Here is a 19,661-nt window from a genome sequence, read left to right on the forward strand (position 1 = left end):
CTAACGACCCGGTATTTCACAGTGATGTTGGCTCTAGCGGTAGGACTGACCATCACCATACAACGAGTGAGTGATATCAAATTAAAAATTTTTTAATATTTATCAAAATAATAGCTTTTTAATAACTGTTTCTATCAATTTTCTTTTTCCCAAAAGTTTTATTCTTTTTGAAAATATTTCTCGATTTCTGACTGAGTATTGTAAATATAAAAGCGGTCAGTTAACATCATGAAAATAACTGTTAAACCCCATCCATACCCTATAAGTTAACGGATACTGAGCTAGCTACTCGTACAGACTCGCAGAGTTGTCATTACTAGTACTAGTCCGAGTGTTTTCAGTAGTGAGCCTTAGAAGTAGGACTGGGTATGAGCGGGTAAGTCATAATGAAGAACCTGTTGAGCTAAAATAACAGATTATGCTTGATTAGTTTACCATGGCATGGACACCAGCATGGTACATTGAAGAGGAAACCTTTGAGTACGGGGGTCACGAACTTGTAAATGTATAGCAAGCGTGAACAGGGGTCATAGACTACCGCCTCCCCTTACTCCCAACCTTTCCCTCTCTGAGCTAACACCAAAGCAACCCATGTAACGAACTAACTTGTTTGTAAGGGCATATGATATGTGTTTTGGAACTAAGGGAAAGCTAAAGACTAGGCAATTTACTAATAGGCTTTCCAACGCCATTGTGAGACTGGGACTGAATAAATAAGCCACGTGCGAAATATTGAAGATTCTAGCCGTACATGAAGTTAGACAAGCATAAACACAGGAAAAAAACCGGATTCCCAAATTGGGAATTGTTGGGAATTTCCTTGAATTCCCAATTCGAACGACCAACGTTGGGATTTATTGTTGGGAATTTCCTTCTAATACCCAATAGAAAAACAAAATTCCCAACAAACTAACATTGGGAATCAGTGCCACGTTCCCCATTTCGTTCTTTCAAGGCGAAACTTCAAGGAAATTCCCTACTGAAATTCCCAATTTGATAAATCCGGTTTTTCCCCTGTGAAATAGAATCAATAGTATCAAAAACAATAACACCAATAAAACCCAATATAATAGTGCCATTTCATGAAGTCTTACATGAAGTAGTAAGCGCTGAGCGGACTACTTTGACGGTACGGCGGCCATCTTGGATTGCAAGGCATTATGGGGCATTCCAGGGGGCAAATAACAGGCTTCGTTACAGTAATGACGTTGATTGATATCAACAGCTCAACACAAAGAAAGAGTACAACAAAAGATGAATTAAAACGGTACATCGATCACCTTTACCCATAGAAAAAAAGACAAACACAGGAACCCTATATACTTTCCGTCATCTTTGTTTTGTTTTGCCCCCTGTCAAGATGGCCGCCGTATCGTCGAAGTAGTCAATTGCACCGCGTAGTTAGTCAATATTGCAAATTTGCAATATTGCAAAGAAGAGAAAAAAACGAAGAAGAAAATAGGAAAGAAAATAGGAAAAGAGAAGGAATGAAAAAAGAAAAGAAAAAAGCCGAAGAAAAAAGGAAAGAAAAAAGAAAAGAAGTGAAAAGAATAAGAGGCAAAAGCAAATGCAAAATAGGCTAGAGAAATAGAAAAAGCAAGGAAAGGAAAAGAAAAGAAGGGAAGGATAGGAATCTATTTATAAGAGAAACGAAAGAGAATAAAAGAAAGAAAGAAAAGTAAAGAGTTTATCGAGTTTACCTTGGTTTGCCTGTGTATTTTACCCATTTGACGAATCATGACGTGTCATACCTCTCGCCCACGATATTGTTATCCAGCGGCTATCCACTCGACTACAAACATCCAAGATGGATGCCAAATCGACAGACAGACACACAGTAACTTTCGACCTCGATAACTCCTCAGTACCGAAGCATTCAGAGAAACAAAAGGAGGAAAAGGGAAGGCACACGTCTAGTGCATCTACCAGGGTTGAAAAACTGTGCAAGCTTTTTGCAGTTTTTTTGGTCGTTCTTGCTTTTGTTGTTCACCTCATTCGTGTTCTGAGCTATGGTAAGTCAAGTCAAGTCTGTTTTTTTTTTACGAATAAGCATTATTTCAGAATTTTGGAAGGTTATATCAAGATCGTTTTATTATCAAGTAGAAGTATGACTACATGGCTGTGTACTTGACTGCAAATATTTTATAAATTATTGTTTAAAACTATACTTGTTGCCTCCAGCTGTTTTATTAAATTTTTGATAGATTTGATCTTCTTTTTTAATAAAGAAGAGGTCTTATCCCTAGATAAATTACTTGTTTGGTGTGTTTCTAGCTGTCTGGTACAGTACAGATTGGTACACGATTTTTGTTTGTACTTCCGTGCTTGAAGTTAAAACTTGAATGCTGTTAAACAAATCAATATAAATTCCAAACCTCTATGATTTAGACCCTCCCTTGGCAAAAGGGCTACTTTGGACAATGCAGCAGCCATCTTGGATCGCAAGGCATTATGGGGCACCCATGGGGCAAATAGAGCTTTGTTACATTAACGATTTTGACTGATATTGGTAGTTTTTCGATATTCTGTGTTTTTCGCTGCCATCAGTCAAAAATAATCAGTGGGTACCTTTTATATTCTTGACTGGCTGCATTGAAAGAAAAACAAAAAACAAACTTCACAACAAGCCATTGAAATATCTGAGTTTGCAAAATATCGAAAAATGACCACAAGAGAATAGGACAAAAGATGAACAAGGATGGCATGTTGATCACCTTTACCCATGAAAAAAGACAAACACACGAAAGTATATATTTTTTCTGTTATCTTTCTTTTGTTTTGCCCCTTTGCAAGATGACACAGGAAACTTTTTCAATTTCCCAAATGGGAACTTTGGGAAATTATTGGGAAATCACAACCCAAATTTGGAAAAATCTTGGGGATTCAGAAAGGAATACAATTTTTTCCCAACCTTGGATTTTGTTGCATTTTCCCAATCATGGGAATTTATGTGAATTTCCCATAAAAGTCCCAGAAATTACCCAAACATTTACCAGAATGGGAATCATAAAAAAATTTCCTGTGTGACCACCATATCATCAAAGTAGTCCATTCTGAACTTGGATTTAAACTTCCAATCCTCAATCAAACCATGAATTCCATCAATAACTTGAATTAACCTCTGTGATACCTTTCTTTGGCAAAAGTCAATAACTTGAAATTCCAATTTGAACATTGATTTGTGCAGCCTGCTGATAAAGATGCAGAAATGATGGCAACACAATTGTGCAATTTATCATATAAAAAATGTTGCTCGTATTACCAATCCATGCACAACAAAGTTGCATTGTTGCTTGAATTAGGAACTCTTGACTCTTTGCAACAATAAAAATTTGTCATATGGTGAGTGCATGGTAATATGAGCAACTTTTGCTTTGCAACTTGCAATGCAACAATGTTGTGCAACGAGTTGCTTGATTTTGTTGGCTGTATTACCTTAATTCATTTATGATGTTTGGTTGTGGCATGATCTACTGTACTAGAAAAAAAGCTGTAAAAACTTGGGTCCACTGTAATTAATATTGGCCACCTGTTTAGGGTACAGGTCCAGCCTTTACCTAGTATCTGTACTATCGTAGGTGAAGATAAATAAAATACAAGATAAAATAAACAATATTAATTTTCTCTTTATCATAGGTTCAGACACTTGTACTTTAATGTTTGGGTCAGGGTGGTGGCGGGATGACATGTGGCAGCCGTATGGTTGTATGATGCATAAATATATACCAAGGTAATGTGTGTGAGATTAAAAATGACAAGCAAAATTAGTTCTCCATTTTTCTTATTAAATCTTTATACCACTTAAGGTGCATTTGCACTTATAGATAGTGTGACAATAACATCTTAAAATCAACCCAAAAGACCCTTCCCCCACCCCCCGTTCCAACAAAGGTGGCATAGCTTATAATTGCCCTATTTCACTATGACGTCACTTCTTGTTTATGTGGGGGATAGAATGGCCCAATCCAATAGAACATTCAACAAAATTTGCTCCTAGCAAAATAGTTTACACTGTAATCTAAAATGGCTTGGTTTTCAGATATAATATGTGTTAATATGTACTAAAAAATATTCTGAGTGTTTGCTGCCTATTCTACTTCTCTTCGTGGATTGATACGGGTTTTAGAACAATTTTCGGCGAATTTGCGTTGATTTGACCCCGTCCGATGACCATAATCCTTTGCGTTTAAACAATAGATTGTTTAATATTGTTTTGATGTGACGTCATAGTGAAATAGGGCAATTAAAAAACAGATATGAGTGCTATTTCATTGATGAAGATTGCTTTTTTCTTAAATGTCACTTTCAGTGAAATACGAACTTGTCTACAAAACCAGCCAGTTGCATTTGTTGGAGATTCAAGAAATCGTGGATTATATTATGAATTATTGAAAACGTTAAACCCTTACATGACAGAGGGACAAAAGGTATTGAGTATTAAGTATGTGTTGTATGGTATATGGGATTTTCATAAATATAAAGATGTAAAGCACAAGAGCAATAGCATAGTTAGAGCCTCTCAAAGTCCCAGAATTTTTATTTTTTCAACCTGGAGAAAATTCCCATGTAATGTTAAGAAAATGTGCATGTTGGGTAACTTCCTTCATTCAAGGGTTTTTCTCCAGGTTCTCTGGTTTTCCTCCCTCCTAATTCTAGTTTGATCTGTGAGATAGTGATTAGCTGTGCCCTGACTTAGACCAGCCCAGAGTATATTTTGGACCATTGAAGTTTTTTAACTTACATTCATTATTATTAAATAACTCATTGATATTCTCTTTTTAATCTTTATTTAGCATAGTGATATGCAGTACAAGGAAGGAAATATTACTATTGTAAGTTATACTATCTAGCTCTTTTACTAGCTTTTATTTACTTGTATTCTTGTATTCTTTTTATTCAAGTCTTTGTTTTAAAGATTGAAGTATTCATTTTAATAAGTCAATGAAAGATTAAAGATTTGATTTATAATGGAATGTTGGTGAAGTGATGGTCGAGTGTTGGCCAACACATGGCCAACAGTCAGGCAACTGTCGACCAGAAGTCAGGGGATAGTCGACCGACACATGTCAGCTGGTCATGAAGTACATGATTACTGGATGTCTGCATAGGAAAATATAGTCTTTGACCATATGCTTTATTTTGGGATTTAAAGTTTTACCTGAAGGATTGTGTTAGATTTTTATCCTGGCATGAACCAAGAAACTAGGAAATGAGTCTGTAATCAAGAAATACAGCAGTAATTTGGAACTCGAAAAGTGTCTATTCTGTTCTACACAAAGGAATAAAAAATAGAATTTGGAAAACTAAGGGTTCATAATTATTTTCTAGTTTATGATTGGAATATTGTTAAAAATAGGGAGGGAGAGAGGTGGGATACATTAATGTTACCCTGTGCAAAATTTTGCTTTGCTTTTCCCTGTACATACCCCTGCATTCCATGTCTTTAATGTCACTTCTTTTTCTCAAACATTCTAGTCATATTTCTGGAAACCAGAAGTAAACAAATCAGTGGAAAAACTATTTGAAAATTGGATCAAGGTATGTTGTAGTTAATTTTAATTTCAAGGGACTAGGTACATGTAGCTACACAGTATTAGATTTGAAAATATTGGAGACTGATATGTAAATTTAAGACTAAAAATAAAGGGAAATTGTAATCTAAATATTTAGAAGTTACACCACGTCCTAAATAAGTGACAGGTTCAAAAAAAGACTGGGTCAAAGAGGTATAGTTTGAAATAAACACTGAGGATGTTTTGAGGGTAGCATGGGTGGCGTTTGCGGCTAACACGTTGTCTTTTACCATTGTGAGTCCAACGGGTCGGTTCGCTGGTTCGAGCCCTGCAGTCGCCACACGTGAATTGAGTTTGTTTGATTCCAGTTTCCTCCCTCCGTAAAAATCAACATGTGACTTGAGCGTTGTGTGCATAGAATATTGAATGTAGTGGTAGTGTGTGTGAGCAAAAAGTGTCCCCAAATAGTGCGAAAGCGCTAGAATCACTCACACTTAATTAAAATATATTTATTCATTTCTTTTATTTCTAAACACAGTATTAGCTTTTAAGCTAGTAAAAAGTGGGGTGGCTCCCTCATCCATCTCTGCAATCCCTGTTTCATTTCTTTATTTCTTTGCAGTCTACCAAGGGAAGGCCACAGCTTATAATAACTGGAATGAGTGTAGTAAGTTTGGTTTTTACTTTAAACCTGTCACTTGACACTTGTTGTTTAATTTACCTTTTGAATTTTAAAGTCTTGAATTAAAAAAAAAATTACCTTAAAAAGTTGATTTCTTGTACTGTACAGTATACTCCTGGCAGTGCTGTATTTACCACAGTAGCTGGAGTTCAAGTACCTTGCTAGGATTCCTGGGAGGCAAGGGAATTCAATTTCTGTGGAAATCCTGGGAGAAATACAGGAACTGTAAACTCAAAGTTACTTATTTTAAACTATTTATTTAAATAGTGGACAATAAGAGGCCAGGGGATTGAGCAAGCTTCAACGTACAAAAGTAAGGAAAATGACCTTTTGTTATTAAATATAGAAAACTTATGTTTTGAACAAGTTTTTTTCTACTTTTTAACTTACTGTATTTGTTTTTTGTTCCCTATCAATTTTGTTTGTCTGTCTGTCTATGCTGCCTGTAAGTCTGTCTGTCTGCCTGTCTACCTGTAGGTTAGTCTGTCAGTCGGTCTGTCAGTCAGTCAGTCTTTGTCTCTGTCCTTCAGTCAGACAGTCTGTTTGTCTGTCTGCCTGTAAGTCTGTATGTTTGTGTCTGTCTGTCTGTCTGTACTTCAGTCTGTCTGTCAGTAGTCAGTTTTCCTGGGGGGGGGGGGGGGGGGGGGGGGGGGGGTGGGGGAGGGGGTACTCTTGCCCATTTAGGGTAGGGATGTGCCACTGAGCCCTCTGAACCCTGACCCTGTTCCAGAGTAAAATTGCTGAAATTCATACGCTGTTCCAGAGCAAGATTGCTGAAAATCATATCCTGTTCCGGTATTGCGAAAATGGATGCCCTGTTCCAGAGAGGAGAGAGCGTGATTTCATATACTGCACCCTGTCCCAGAGCGAGCTCGATTTTACATACCCTGTTCCAGAGTAGAATTGCTGTCTGTCACTATGTCTCTTAATTCTGTCTTATTTTTATTCACCAATAAAGATAATCTTCTATTTACCAGGGAATTTAACCAAGCTAAAAGACTACATAGAGGTTTTGTCCAAGATCAACTACAAACCTGAAGCAAAAATACCAGGGCCAACCCTGAAGCCACCCTTCCCAGAATCACCTGTGGTAGTATGGGTAAAGCAAGGTGAGTTGAGTAGTGCAAATAGGAAGATAGAATAAAGTCTTATTTTTAAAATAAATAAATAGACCATTAAGTTTGTGAGAAAGTTATCATAGATAGAGCTTGAGTTGAGCTATGAATCTAGGGTGGTATACGGTAGGTCTCTCTTACTCTTACCCTGGGGTCTTGGGTGACTTGGCATCAAATGTGAGTTGAGTTAGTTAAGTCTCTCCCTTGATTTAAGGGTTTTTAACAATATACTCACATATGATGCATTTCAAAAACAAGAATTTCAAAAACAAGAATTTCAAAAACAAGAATTGAATATGAGATTTACTCAAGAGCCTGGTGCAAGGTTTCTGCTTTACCAGTACATTGCCCTCGATTTCTAATATTAAAGAAAGGAAAAAACAAAAGAATGCATGAATTCATAAATGCAGGAACGAATGAACAAACAATGGAATGAATAAATGAACTAACGAACGAAGAAAGGGTGGCATCGATCTGTGAACTAGTTGTGCCCTGGCTTTGATTATCCCAGAGGTTGTTTCAGGGTTCAATCTATGCGTTAGCCATGCCCTGACTTAGATCAGACCAGAGGTTGTTTCAGGGTTCAATCTGTGAGTTAGCCATGCCCTGAATTAGATCAGCCCAGAGGTTGTTTCAGGGTTCAATCTGTGAGTCAGCCATGCCCTGACTTAGATCAGCCCAGAGGCTGTTTCAGGGTTCAGTCTGTGAATTAGTTGTACCCTGACTTTGATCAGCCCAGAAAAAAATATGAATAATATGAATGAGAAGAGGGAATATGTGTATGGATGCATGCATATATAAATAAGAAGAATACTGTTATTTATTGCACAGCACCAGTTGTACAGTCTCTTCTCAAAGGATCAAGAAAATCAATCACAAACCCTAAAGTGGATCTCTTCAACAAAATTGCAGAAGATGTTTTGTGAGTAATATGTATCTACCAAAACAGCATATTATTCTAATATTTATAAGCCTTCAAAGGTATTCCTGGCCAGTAATTAATTAAGTAGCATTGGAATTTGGAATATGATTTTTGTTGGTATCTTATAATTACCTTTACTATGACTATTTATGAATGGAGTACTTCAAGTTTTTCTTTCCATTGCTCTTTACAGTGCAACTACTATAACCAGGGCCACTTAGACGGCGAGAACCAATCAAATCGTAGAATAAAAACATTCCAACTTTGGGTAGTGGAGCCAATCAGAAAGCAGCAGAAAACAATAGCCTTCTAACATATCTTTTTATTCCCACAAGAAAATGACAATGGCTATCTAGTTGTTTACACGTAACATCAGGGTTAAGTTACAATTCTCATGCAGTCTAGGTTTCTGATTGGCTCCACTACTCAAAATCAGAATGCATTGTTTTCTGCGTTTTAATTGGTTCTCTTGTCCAACTGATCCAAGTGGCCCTGGTTACAGTAGTTGCACTTTAAACCTTTTAATTAATAACCCAAATTTTAACTGAGTCAGGCATCATAAAGAAGTTAGCAGTTGTGGGTAAAATCACAGGCTCACCTGCTTGGTATAAAAAATGTGCAGATGAAAGTGGACCGATTATTGTGGTGACTTTGGTCAAATGTTTTCCCATTTCACTCCACTTGTCATTCCTTTGAGAATAGGATTTTCTTTGTTTGAACTCTATCATTCCATATTTATGTGTCTTCTCTTCTTCTGTGTTTTCCTCAGTGATAATTCCTCTGTGCGAATACTTCATGCTGCAGCTCAGGTGGCCAAAGATCATCCTGAAGACAGTTCAGATGGTGTTCATTATGGAGGTGTGGTTTCATCTGTGGTGAGTTCTATTGTACTAAATGATTTATGTTTTCTTGGTCCTAGATAATCTGTGGTGGATTGAGAATGATTTCAAGAGGGGTGTCTGTTAACTAGAAAGTCATCACATAGAATCCTTTTAGGTCTTAGTTTATCCTTTAATCTTATTATTATTTGACTACAATTAGGCCCCTGGATTGGCACTTGCTAATATACATAATCACAGTCAAATTTCAGACCAGACATCTTGACATGGGGAGACTAGCATCAAGTTTCCTCAAGAAGGGAAGCTGTGGAGTGACTTTTAGAGCCACTCCACAACAAGCATCAGCATATCAAAACCAAACTAGTGTTCACACTACATTACTGACACACTAACTAGGACCATGTTTACAAAGTTAATCAATCATGGTATAAAAGGGGAAATTTAATTTTTTGTCAGTCTGATATGTTTTGTACACCTGTATGTTCTGTGCTGCACAAAACATGAGCTGGTTTATGGTATCATGAACTTTCAGCTGTATGGTAGCCTCCCAAGGATCTCAGGTCACAAGGTAGCCTGGCGGGGACTTGGTCTTGCTGGCCACTGTTACATTTATAAAAAACGTCCTGCTAGCTACCTCGACCTTTGGGAGTCCCTCCATGGTTATAGGGGCCGCCCACTGACTGCATTCATATTGACACCCTTAAGAGGAATGCTGGTGTAGCTAATACCGCATGGCAAGCTGCCTGTTTGGCTCACCCTGAGCCGCCTTGATGATAATGATGAAATATGTTGTTTGTCAGACATGTTCTATATAATCAAATCAAGGCTACTATTTTTTCCTCCAGATTAGGTTAGGTTTGGCTAAGTTTGTAAAAGTGGCCCCAGTTACGTTAGAGTTTCCATGCTGTGACATACACAAATGTTAAAAGCAAGATTGAAATTTTGTTTTCAGGAGCTCGATTTCATCATGAACTTCTACTGTAACAACTACATGCAAGTTACAGATGCATCATGTTGTGTTGAAGCCCCAAGAATTACTAGACTTCAGTATAATGCTATTGCTGTGTTTGTAACATGGTATGTTTGGGTCAATATACTATGGTATATTGTACGATAGACTATGGCATTTAATGTACAATAGACTACAGCATAATACTATTGCTGTGTTTGTAACATGGTATGCATTGGTCAATATACTATGGTATATTGTACAATAGACTATGGTATTTGATGTACAATAGACCACAGTATAATGCAATTGCTGTGTTTGTAACATATGGTATGTATGGGTCAATACACTATGGTATTGTATGAACTGTACTGTACAATACTAAGACTATGGTATAATGTACAATAGAGCACAGTATGATGATATTGTTTTGTTTCTAACATGGTATGTGTAAGGTGATGAGCATTCCATCTGTTTCCCTTTTAGCATAGTTCTGTTTCTCATGATGTTCATTTGTCGCTGGGTGTACCCTTCAGAGCATGATGGGTCTGCAGGTAACATTTATTATTTTACACTGTACTCAATGAATTCTCATTGGTCGAAAACCTACAGATAATTCTAACTATCAGCATGCACCAGTGATTTTGCAGCAGTCGATAGTTATCTGTAGGAAGTTATTAGCAGATGATGGTTATCTGTAGGTTGTTGTTGTTGTTTTAAATGTCATGTATTATTTTGAAACTTTTCTTGTAAGAAAGTTCATTATGAAGTTTCTATCTATGTATTATCAGTTAATCTATTTAAACAATGTATAATAAACTATTTATTGAGTTCAGTTTTGATGATATCCGAAAATTTTATCAATGTCTCGGCAACGTTGATAATTTTGGATATCATCAAAGCCTCATGCAATATGTTTTTTAATTATTTGATGATGATAATAATGATAATAATGCTGATGATTACCCAAGATAAGAGCTAGTTTGTCTATACTGTTCAAATCATTGAGAACTGGCCATAATGATTGTTGTGGTTTCTTAAGGTGTGGAACCAACTACACCAGGCGGTCATGCAAGCTCGTCACTTCGCTGGATATACTCAGATCAGATGTATTTTGTCATGAAGAATGTGGCCATACTTGGGGTAATCATGTTCTACTTCTATATATGTGATAGGTAAGGCAGTTGTAATGGAAAATTAACAGAAGTTAAGCCTGGTTTTCACTAGCGATACAAAAGGTTTATCCTTGTGTTTGTGCATGCAATTCTCAGTGGAGTCTTATGCTTGCGCTTATGCTTATGCTTGCGTTGCTAGTGAACAACAGGCTTTAACACAAGTAAATCTCTCATTGTCAGTAAATCTAATGCTATCTTTCAATGCCAGCCATTTCTGTGACACATGGCTGTGCCTTTGAAAACATTGTATTTTCCAACAATGTCATGAAAACAATTTGATTGACGTACACCAAAATCGTTTTAGTTGTGAAGGCAATTTTTGGGTGTGAAGCCAAATGTTAATTGTGAAGGCAAATTGAATAATTTTAGTCGTGAAGGCAAAGTGTGCTTCAGACAAAACCTTCAAACAGAACCTACAAAGAGCACGGTGCCTGATGGACCATGATAATGGAAATAGCAGCACCACACCACAGGGAGCCCATATATAATAAACAAGAGTGTGACCGTTCTACGTTCTTTATCTTTGTAGGACTAATCTCTTCTTCAAGGAACAAAAACAATACAGCAACTTAGTGTTTGGGATTAGCATGTTGACATTTCTAGCCCTTGGGGCGTACACATGGGTACCTGCAGAACAGGTAAATCTCATTTTCTCTCTCTTTCCCTTCCACCAAAGGTTTGATTTTTATCCCAGCAGTTCAGCCCTAAGCAGCAAACCAGCAAGCAGCAAAGTCCTTTCAAATCCACCCCTCCCCTCCCCAGAAGATTTTATTTTTATCCCTAACAGTTTAGCCTTATGAGGACATCCTCTAACTTTCCCACTGAAAGTTTAATTTAATAAATTGATAACAAATAAACCAGAGCAGCAAAGTCCATCCCAATCCTTCCCTCTTCTAAAGGTTTCATACCCAACTAGCAGCAAGTAACCAGAAAAGTGAATCCCCCACTACCCCTCCCATCCCTGACGGTTTAAGGGTTTACCAAGAAAAATGACATGCCATTACACTCAAATTGCTTTCACTTCTTTCCACACGACTCCCTTACAAAAAAACTTGTCAAAAAACTTGTCATCGCTTATCACTACCGCAAGTACAGCAGTGGCGCAGCTAAACGGGGTCGAACTGAAAGCATGTGAAGGCGCCTCTGGCAGCCGCTATACATTCCATGTATGACCCCGGAGCACAGCTCTAACCAGTTTGAATTAGTTAGGGTTGATTTGAGAGGAGGGAGGAAAAACCGGTGGACCGGAAAAACCCTCGGAGTTAGAAAGAGAACCAACCAACTCAGCTCACATGCGCGTAACTACGGTTACGGTACAATACAGTACAGCTACGAGCTCGCCGTGTTATGATTATTTTCCACCGATATGAAATGTGTTCTAATCCATATTGTTTTATTCTTCCAGATTACTGTTATCAATCGAGATCAGAGTGATGAGTGGAGAGGATGGATGCAGCTTGTTATACTACTGTATCACTATACCGGCGCCAGTAAGGTGGGTGATGTCACACAGTTTACGATGACGTCATATAGACTGTAACTGCTTAGTGACATCACACGGTTAACAATGATATCGTGTGGCTTATGTACTTTGAGTGATGTCACAGGGCTGGCTGAGCAGTGACCTTCCGCGATGTCATTGGTTTAAATTAACGATGCAGGGATGGCGGAGCACTTTTTTGATTGGGGGGCTCAATAGTGACATTGTATGTCAAGGTGGGGGGGGGGGGGGGGCTGAGTTTAGTGAAAATGTATTAAAATTTCAAAAAAAGTGGGGGAGGGGGGGCTAAAGCAACCCAGCCCCCCCGGTTCCGCCGTCCCTGCGATGTCATCAATTCCGTACTATAGGAAAGCCGCTCTAATGAATATTGACCACTCTTGAATGGCTTTTGCTTTGTGAACGATGAGCAACAGACCTTTTTACCGTTTGAATTAAGAAATTATGGGAGATGCCGAGGGGCAACTATTGGAAAATTATAGAGTATCTTTTTATATAACTTTACATTTTACCAAGACTTCAAATTATGTCAGTGAAAACGTAACCCCGTCACTCGATGCTTTATGGATTTTATACGTGTTTGCACCCTTAGTATCCAATAATTCAAGATAACTGTCGTATCAGTAAATAGGTCTATTGAACGAATGGTTGGATGAGTTGCCGACCTACTGATTCTTGAATCTTATCTTTTTCAGAAACTTCCAATCTACGTGTTTATACGACTGTTAGTAGCCTCATATCTCTTCATGTCTGGCTATGGTCACTTTACGTTCTTCTGGAAAAAAGCAGATTATAGCCTCTATAGGTTTTGTCAGGTAAGAGATTCAAAGAAATACTAGCCAGTGGCCCTGGTAGGGGGGAAAAAATTGGGAGATGTCGGAGAATTTTGTATTTTGTAAGGTAAACATTTAAAAGTTTCAAAAGGCAGTCAATGTTTGGGTCAGCAAATGCAAACAAATCCTCTTTCTTGGGGATTTGCCAGGTAAAGCAATGCTTGGAAAAGGAAAAAAAAGAGCTTAAAAGCAGCTTTTAAAAAATCTAATGCTCATGGATGAGAATTGATCCTTCTTTCCTACAAGAATGCTGTACAGATAACGTAATCATTTAATCTATGAATCACTTTTTTAAGGTAATGACTCGAATGAACCTGTTCGTAACATCTCTGTGTCTGGTTATGGGACGTCCTTATCAATTCTACTACTTCGTACCTCTCGTTTCCTTCTGGTTTGTTGTTATGTACCTTACGATGGCTGTGTTGCCTAGAGTTACGGCTGCTTCAGTCAGAGGTTTGCATTCCTTTCTTGACTAAGGGACAAAAGATGTCGCGTATTTTTTAGTATTTTGACAAAGGCTAGCCTCCTTCGCAGACGTTGTTAGGGTCGTCACGCAACGCTAAGAGAAGCGTTGCGTGACGACCCTAACAACGTCTGCGAAGGAGGCTAGACTAAGGCGGGTACATCCCAATTTATTCCAGCTGAGCTCCATGAATGAATGAATACCTTTCTTAGATTAGGCTGGATAGCTCACTCAGTAGCTCCCGATTATTGATTACATATATCAAAAAAACGTTTATCCAAAGACGCCCTCCTAATACCAGTGGCTTGAGGGAGGTAGACAAAGGGTGCACGACCAACGCTTCCCTTAAGATTTTCAAAACCCCCGTCCCGAATTAAATTGGTTCTCTTCGTGCCTTGTATTGATGGGAACCCTGTGGATTGGGCGGGAACTTTTCGTGCCAAAATGAACGCGCGCTCCCCTCGCTACGCGAATGATGCGCATTAGATTAATTTGGTTTATTTTGGTCTTCACTAAGATAAGATTTTTGGTTTATATCCCCTGTTTTGCTGTTTTATCGCAGATGATCCAAAACAGTACATATTCATATGGCTGAAGTTTTTCATTCTCTTTGGTGTTATCTATATCATCTGGTCTTCTCCTGTAAGTTGATAAACTAGGATGGTCAATATAGAGGGGTTGTCGTACGAGTGTATAAAAACTACGGTACTGACTTAAAGCACGAACACGGTACAACATGCTTTAACATTAATGTTACGGCTACAGTACGATACGGTATGGCTTCAGTACGGCTGCAATTCCCACTCTTACGAAAACCGCTCTAATAATATGACAGTAATCACATATAAACGAAAGCAAATGAATGTGGAAAAATCCTATCATAATAAGTCAATCGAAGACCGATCTACCTACCTACCAAACGATCGATCGAACCGAACTAATTGACCGACCAACCCTACTTACAACCGAACCGTCCAACTTAAAGAACAAAGTAATGGAATTTGTTTATACATGGGTGCTTCCGTTGATGATTCCAAGTGCTGTTTGCAGTTTCATACGATAAATCCATGGAATGCTTCATTTGAGATTTGTTTTAATTGTCAGGTGCTGTGTGATTGGCTCTTCTCACAGTGGGCCATAAAAGAACTCTTTATTGATAGTAATGAACGAGTTAGAGAATGGAGATTTAGGTCATGGCTCGATCGATATGTGAGTAACACAGTCTTGAAATATAAATTTTAGCAATACCTTGAAACAACTTGGTGTTGGGTAGGTTAGCCGAGTGCTCTACCGCAAAGCCTTCCTGCTCATTGGTACAAAGTTCATCACGGTACTAAAATAATGTCCTTGAAAAGGGTTCAGGACATACCTTTTTACCGATAAGGTGGCCATCTTGAATTTTATAGTTTTAATCCAAACTTTATGGAATGCCAAGGGGGCAACTATTGGAAAACTTCATAGACTGCACAGCTGTAAGGGTGTCTTTTTACATAACCAATGAATTTGCTGGTAGTTGGAACAATATGCGAAACACCAAGACTTCAAATTATTTGAAAACGTAACCCCGCGACTCTATGCTTTATTAATTTTCTGCGTGCTTGCCCCCCTCCCCCCCTGCCCCCCTCCCCCCGGCATCCAATAATTCAAGATGGCCGCCGTTTCAGTGAAAAGGTCTATTCAATGGGGAATCAGGCATATTGTGCGGGCGACATAGGGGAAACTCTAGTTAGCTTGAAAAGAGAGACACGGTTATTTCAAAGATTATTGTTGAAAGCATTGCAATGGTGATAATTGTAAACACATTGGAAATGTTATTTTATTTTTTCAGATCGTCTTGTATGGGATGGTTTTCGCGTTCGCATATAATACTGCAAAACAATTAAACGTAATAGACGACACAAAAAGAAAGAGATTTTTCAGTCTTACGCACACTAACGTCACTTTATTCATGTCTGCGTTGGCTCTGGTGGTAAGTGGATTGAACTATTGACTCACCTGAGGTATGGACCTTTGTCACATGGCGGCCATGTTTATTCTCTTGAGAATAAAACCTTTGTTTAATCCGCATGAATTTATTTTCGAGGACTTGAATACGAGAATAGGTGTGGTGGAATCTATTGTTTAAACCAACATGGCTGCCGCATGAAAAAGGCCTATAGGAAGGTTGGTAACAAACTCGTGTCGCAAAGGAGCAAGCTCAGTCCCATGATCCTCTGCGTCACAAGTCCCTACCATTCTTCCTTTAATTTCGGAAAAACACATGCAGGGCTAGAAACAAGCATTAGGAACTAGTACAAATGCTAGTAAATGCTTTCCTTGACTTTGTTAGTTGTAAACCAAATCTTGCAAACATTAGCAAGTAAATGTTTCTTGGATCTGACCTTCTATATTCTATACTTGCTAGGTTTATGGAATTCAAGCTTTCACATGTAGCAACAAGCCATCGTGTAACGCAACTCACTCAGTTGCATCGTGCATACCGGTAAGACAATCCTAACATATGTTTTTCTTGTTATTGCCTAGAGGTAGAAACGTCGTATATGGTACTTTATTTTATTCCTACCAATAAATAGTGATTAGCGTGTTTGTACAATACATGAAGTACCATATGAGTATGGGACCGTCCATTTGTCAAGGCGGGGCATGGCGGAGCCGGCTGGTGGGATTTATGGGGGGAGGGGCACGTAAAAAATATGGTATTTAAGAAGGGCAACCCAAAAATGATTAGCAAAAATAATTAATGAAATAAAAGGTTTATCCTGTTTTGATAGGGGGCCACGTAAAAAAATTCAGGTTGGGGCCAAAAAATCCCAACCCTTCTGCTCTTAAAAATAGACTAAAGTAGGGTTAATTCAACTGTTGATATTTTAATGATCTTGGTATTTTTCAGATTACTGCATATCTTCTGTTAAGAAACCTTCCTACCTTCCTTCGTACAAAATTTAGTCGTTTCTTTGCCTGGGTAGGAACGATGTCTTTAGAGGTATGTGACGGTGTCTTGATAAAGGATTTGGATGATATATATATATAGTATCTATAACTGTATAGACCTTTTCAGCCTCCCTCGTTTGTTCAGTTGTGCACATTTCAGACCATGTGATGCCACTCTTGGAAGTTGATTCTTTCATGTGTAAATATTTTAACATGTATCGGCGTCATAAAAGAACAATTCTCAAGGGAATGTTATGTGATCTGAACTAATTTGCATACGAAGCTACGAAAAAGTCTGTTAGTGTGGTCATTCGTTTGTTTTGAATTTTTGGGCTATTTGGGGTTCGTTGGATGGGTAGAGTCGATCTTTCGTACCATCTTCCGTGCATGCGATATCGGGGATTCTTTATTTCGGTCTATATGTTGCTCATACAGCCAACTAACTAATTCTTTCGTTCGTTTGTTCTTTCTTTATTTCGTTTGCACATTCACTGTTTGAATACACTGAGTAATGCTTAACAGGGGCGTTGCCAGGATTTTACCGCGGGGGAGGGGGGGGGGGGGGGAGAACAAATCCGATTAGTCGCCCTTTTGTTTGCCCCCTCCTAAACTCCAAACCAAGTAATAATAAAAAAACAAGAGGAAACGAGCGAAAGTATAATAAATCAGAAAGATGAAAAACCTTCATTGACTGTTTTTTCCTTCCTAGCTATTCATTGGTCAGTACCACATTTGGCTGGCCCAAGACACCAAAGGAATCCTGGTCCTAATTCCTGGTCAACCACTGCTGAACATCATCGTCACTACTTTCATTTTTGTTTGTATTTGTCATGAGGTACACAAAGTATCAGCTGAGCTTACCAAAGCAATGATTTCCAAAGACATCACGACTTTGTTAAGAAGGCTTTTCATTTTCATCATTGCCCTTATTATTATCTGGTGGCACAAAACTCATCATACGATGAGACCAAGATTATATTGAAGGGCTGGGATAGGCTTTAGGCTGCGTTCATAATGTATGGTAGAGGGAGGGGGCAGGTGAAATCTTTAAATGACAAACAAAATCTTAAGAACCCCCCCCCCCCCCCCTTGAAGTCCCCCCCAAAAAATAACTATCCCCCCGGGCAATCTCTCCTAGCTTCTTCTAAAAATTTTGCATTCCCCACAATTCTCTGAAAAAAAAATTTCAAACCCTCCACCCCCCCCCCCCCCCCCCCATCATTTTACTGGTAAAAGTTTTTCCGGCCCCTCCTAAATTTTACCTGCCCCCCTCTGCCATACATTATGAACGCAGCCTTAGTAACTTGGTTATAAGGATAGGACCCAATGACTAGAAGAATGGTACTATCTTTTTCTTGTTACTCGATGAACATTGGGGCTGGGGTATCCTATAACGAACGAACATATATAACTTTATGTGCGGCATTATAATGCTCCCTAAGGGAATGGAGTTAGGGGGGGGGGGGGTTGGGGGAAGTCAGGTCGAAAATTAAACAAATAGATTAAGTAGAAGTAAAGACAGACGCGTTCACAGGGAGCCCAATTTAGATTAAAGTGAATGGTGAAAATAAAATCGGTCAGAGTATATATACATAAGATCAACATCAGATACCATAGGGAAATTATATAGGAAAACAAAGGCGTGCGTGAAAAAAAATGTTCTAGTGCATTTTTCATTGATTTTTTTACTCTTTCGCATTACGGAGGACATTATCTTGATCTCGAATTTAAAAAAATATTAACTACTTAATTTTTCCGATTTTATTTTCACCATTCACTTTAATCTAAATTGGGCTTCCTGTGACGCGTTCAAGAGAAGCAGAACTGGGAGTTGAAGAATACATTGGCAAATAAAAAAAGAAGAAAAGACAAACAACTTAATCATCCAACGTTTTGGAATCTTACAAAACTTTATTGAAATTATGGAAATTAAGATTAGTCGGATAAAAACGATTCAACGTAGAAATGAAACATTTCTTAGGACTGTGATTGTGACCAATCAAAGTACCAGATCCCTGATTACCCTATCAGGCCCCGTCCACACTATGCTGGATAAATTTGAATCCGAATTTTTATTTATTCGGTTCCATTTCGAAAATTCGTTTTCGGTGAAGAATTGTTCCGGATTCGCCCGGATTAGTGTGGACGGGGCCTCATAAATGAAAATACTGTGACGCGAACATCACGCCACGTGACTGCAAATCGTTTAGTTTTTCACAGACATGTACGAAATCTGTCATATATAGATTATATCAATAGTTAATATATATAATAAAACAGATGTTATCAAGGAAGATATATTTAAGGTAAATCTAACGCGGGTTTTTCTGCGGAGACATGACGTCATAGCTGCCATATTGGATGAATTAACACCTGATGCCAATTGCATCTCAATGCTTTTTACAGATATAATATATATAGTGGTATATAACTAAGATTAAATATCGAGAAAAATTGTAAAAATAGATAATTAGATAAAGATAATTCAGAAAAAATCATACTAAAGGCCTTAAATAATGATTGTAATCTAATCTCTAGTTATTAAAAAGATATGTCTTTAATTTGAATTTTAAAATATCAGTTCGTGAGTTTTTCAGTTCTTCAGGTAATGAGTTGTTTAGTTACATTATTATCGATGTAATATATACAATTTGATAAATAAGGTGCATTTTGGTCTAGCTTGGTTACCAACAACACCAGGCATGTAAGACATGATGAGCAAAAGATGTTTGTACCAAAAC

At 38.1% G+C, this 19,661-nt stretch overlaps 1 protein-coding gene across 1 annotated transcript; it reads left to right on the forward strand.

Annotated features, from left to right (window-relative positions):
- Positions 1 to 1,793: 1,793 nt before the first annotated feature.
- Positions 1,794 to 17,990, forward strand: LOC116295492 (N-acetylneuraminate (7)9-O-acetyltransferase). The gene is made up of 23 exons (XM_089027864.1): positions 1,794 to 2,012; positions 3,637 to 3,730; positions 4,310 to 4,427; positions 4,794 to 4,832; positions 5,476 to 5,538; positions 6,136 to 6,180; positions 6,463 to 6,508; positions 7,173 to 7,304; positions 8,142 to 8,232; positions 9,002 to 9,107; positions 10,024 to 10,148; positions 10,507 to 10,574; positions 11,063 to 11,195; positions 11,725 to 11,833; positions 12,601 to 12,690; positions 13,389 to 13,508; positions 13,823 to 13,979; positions 14,552 to 14,631; positions 15,094 to 15,198; positions 15,818 to 15,958; positions 16,394 to 16,471; positions 16,880 to 16,972; positions 17,630 to 17,990. The coding sequence occupies exons 1-23, from the start codon at positions 1,808 to 1,810 to the stop codon at positions 17,900 to 17,902; spliced, it is 2,511 nt and encodes an 836-aa protein (XP_088883990.1). The 5' UTR covers positions 1,794 to 1,807; the 3' UTR covers positions 17,903 to 17,990.
- Positions 17,991 to 19,661: the final 1,671 nt, after the last annotated feature.

The sequence above is a fragment of the Actinia tenebrosa genome, unplaced genomic scaffold (genome assembly GCF_029948245.1).
Source record: "Actinia tenebrosa isolate PJP-AT-01 unplaced genomic scaffold, QUT_ActTen_1.0 PGA_scaffold11__36_contigs__length_13525064, whole genome shotgun sequence".
Classification (NCBI taxonomy): domain Eukaryota; kingdom Metazoa; phylum Cnidaria; class Anthozoa; order Actiniaria; family Actiniidae; genus Actinia; species Actinia tenebrosa.

Bases quoted from the DNA above. Each gene is read 5' to 3' on its own strand.
- LOC116295492 (XM_089027864.1), top strand. From the start codon at position 1,808: ATGGATGCCAAATCGACAGACAGACACACAGTAACTTTCGACCTCGAT. The intron at 13,509-13,822 runs GTAAGAGATTCA...CACTTTTTTAAG, and splicing joins GCCTCTATAGGTTTTGTCAG to GTAATGACTCGAATGAACCT. The intron at 13,980-14,551 runs GTTTGCATTCCT...GTTTTATCGCAG, and splicing joins TACGGCTGCTTCAGTCAGAG to ATGATCCAAAACAGTACATA.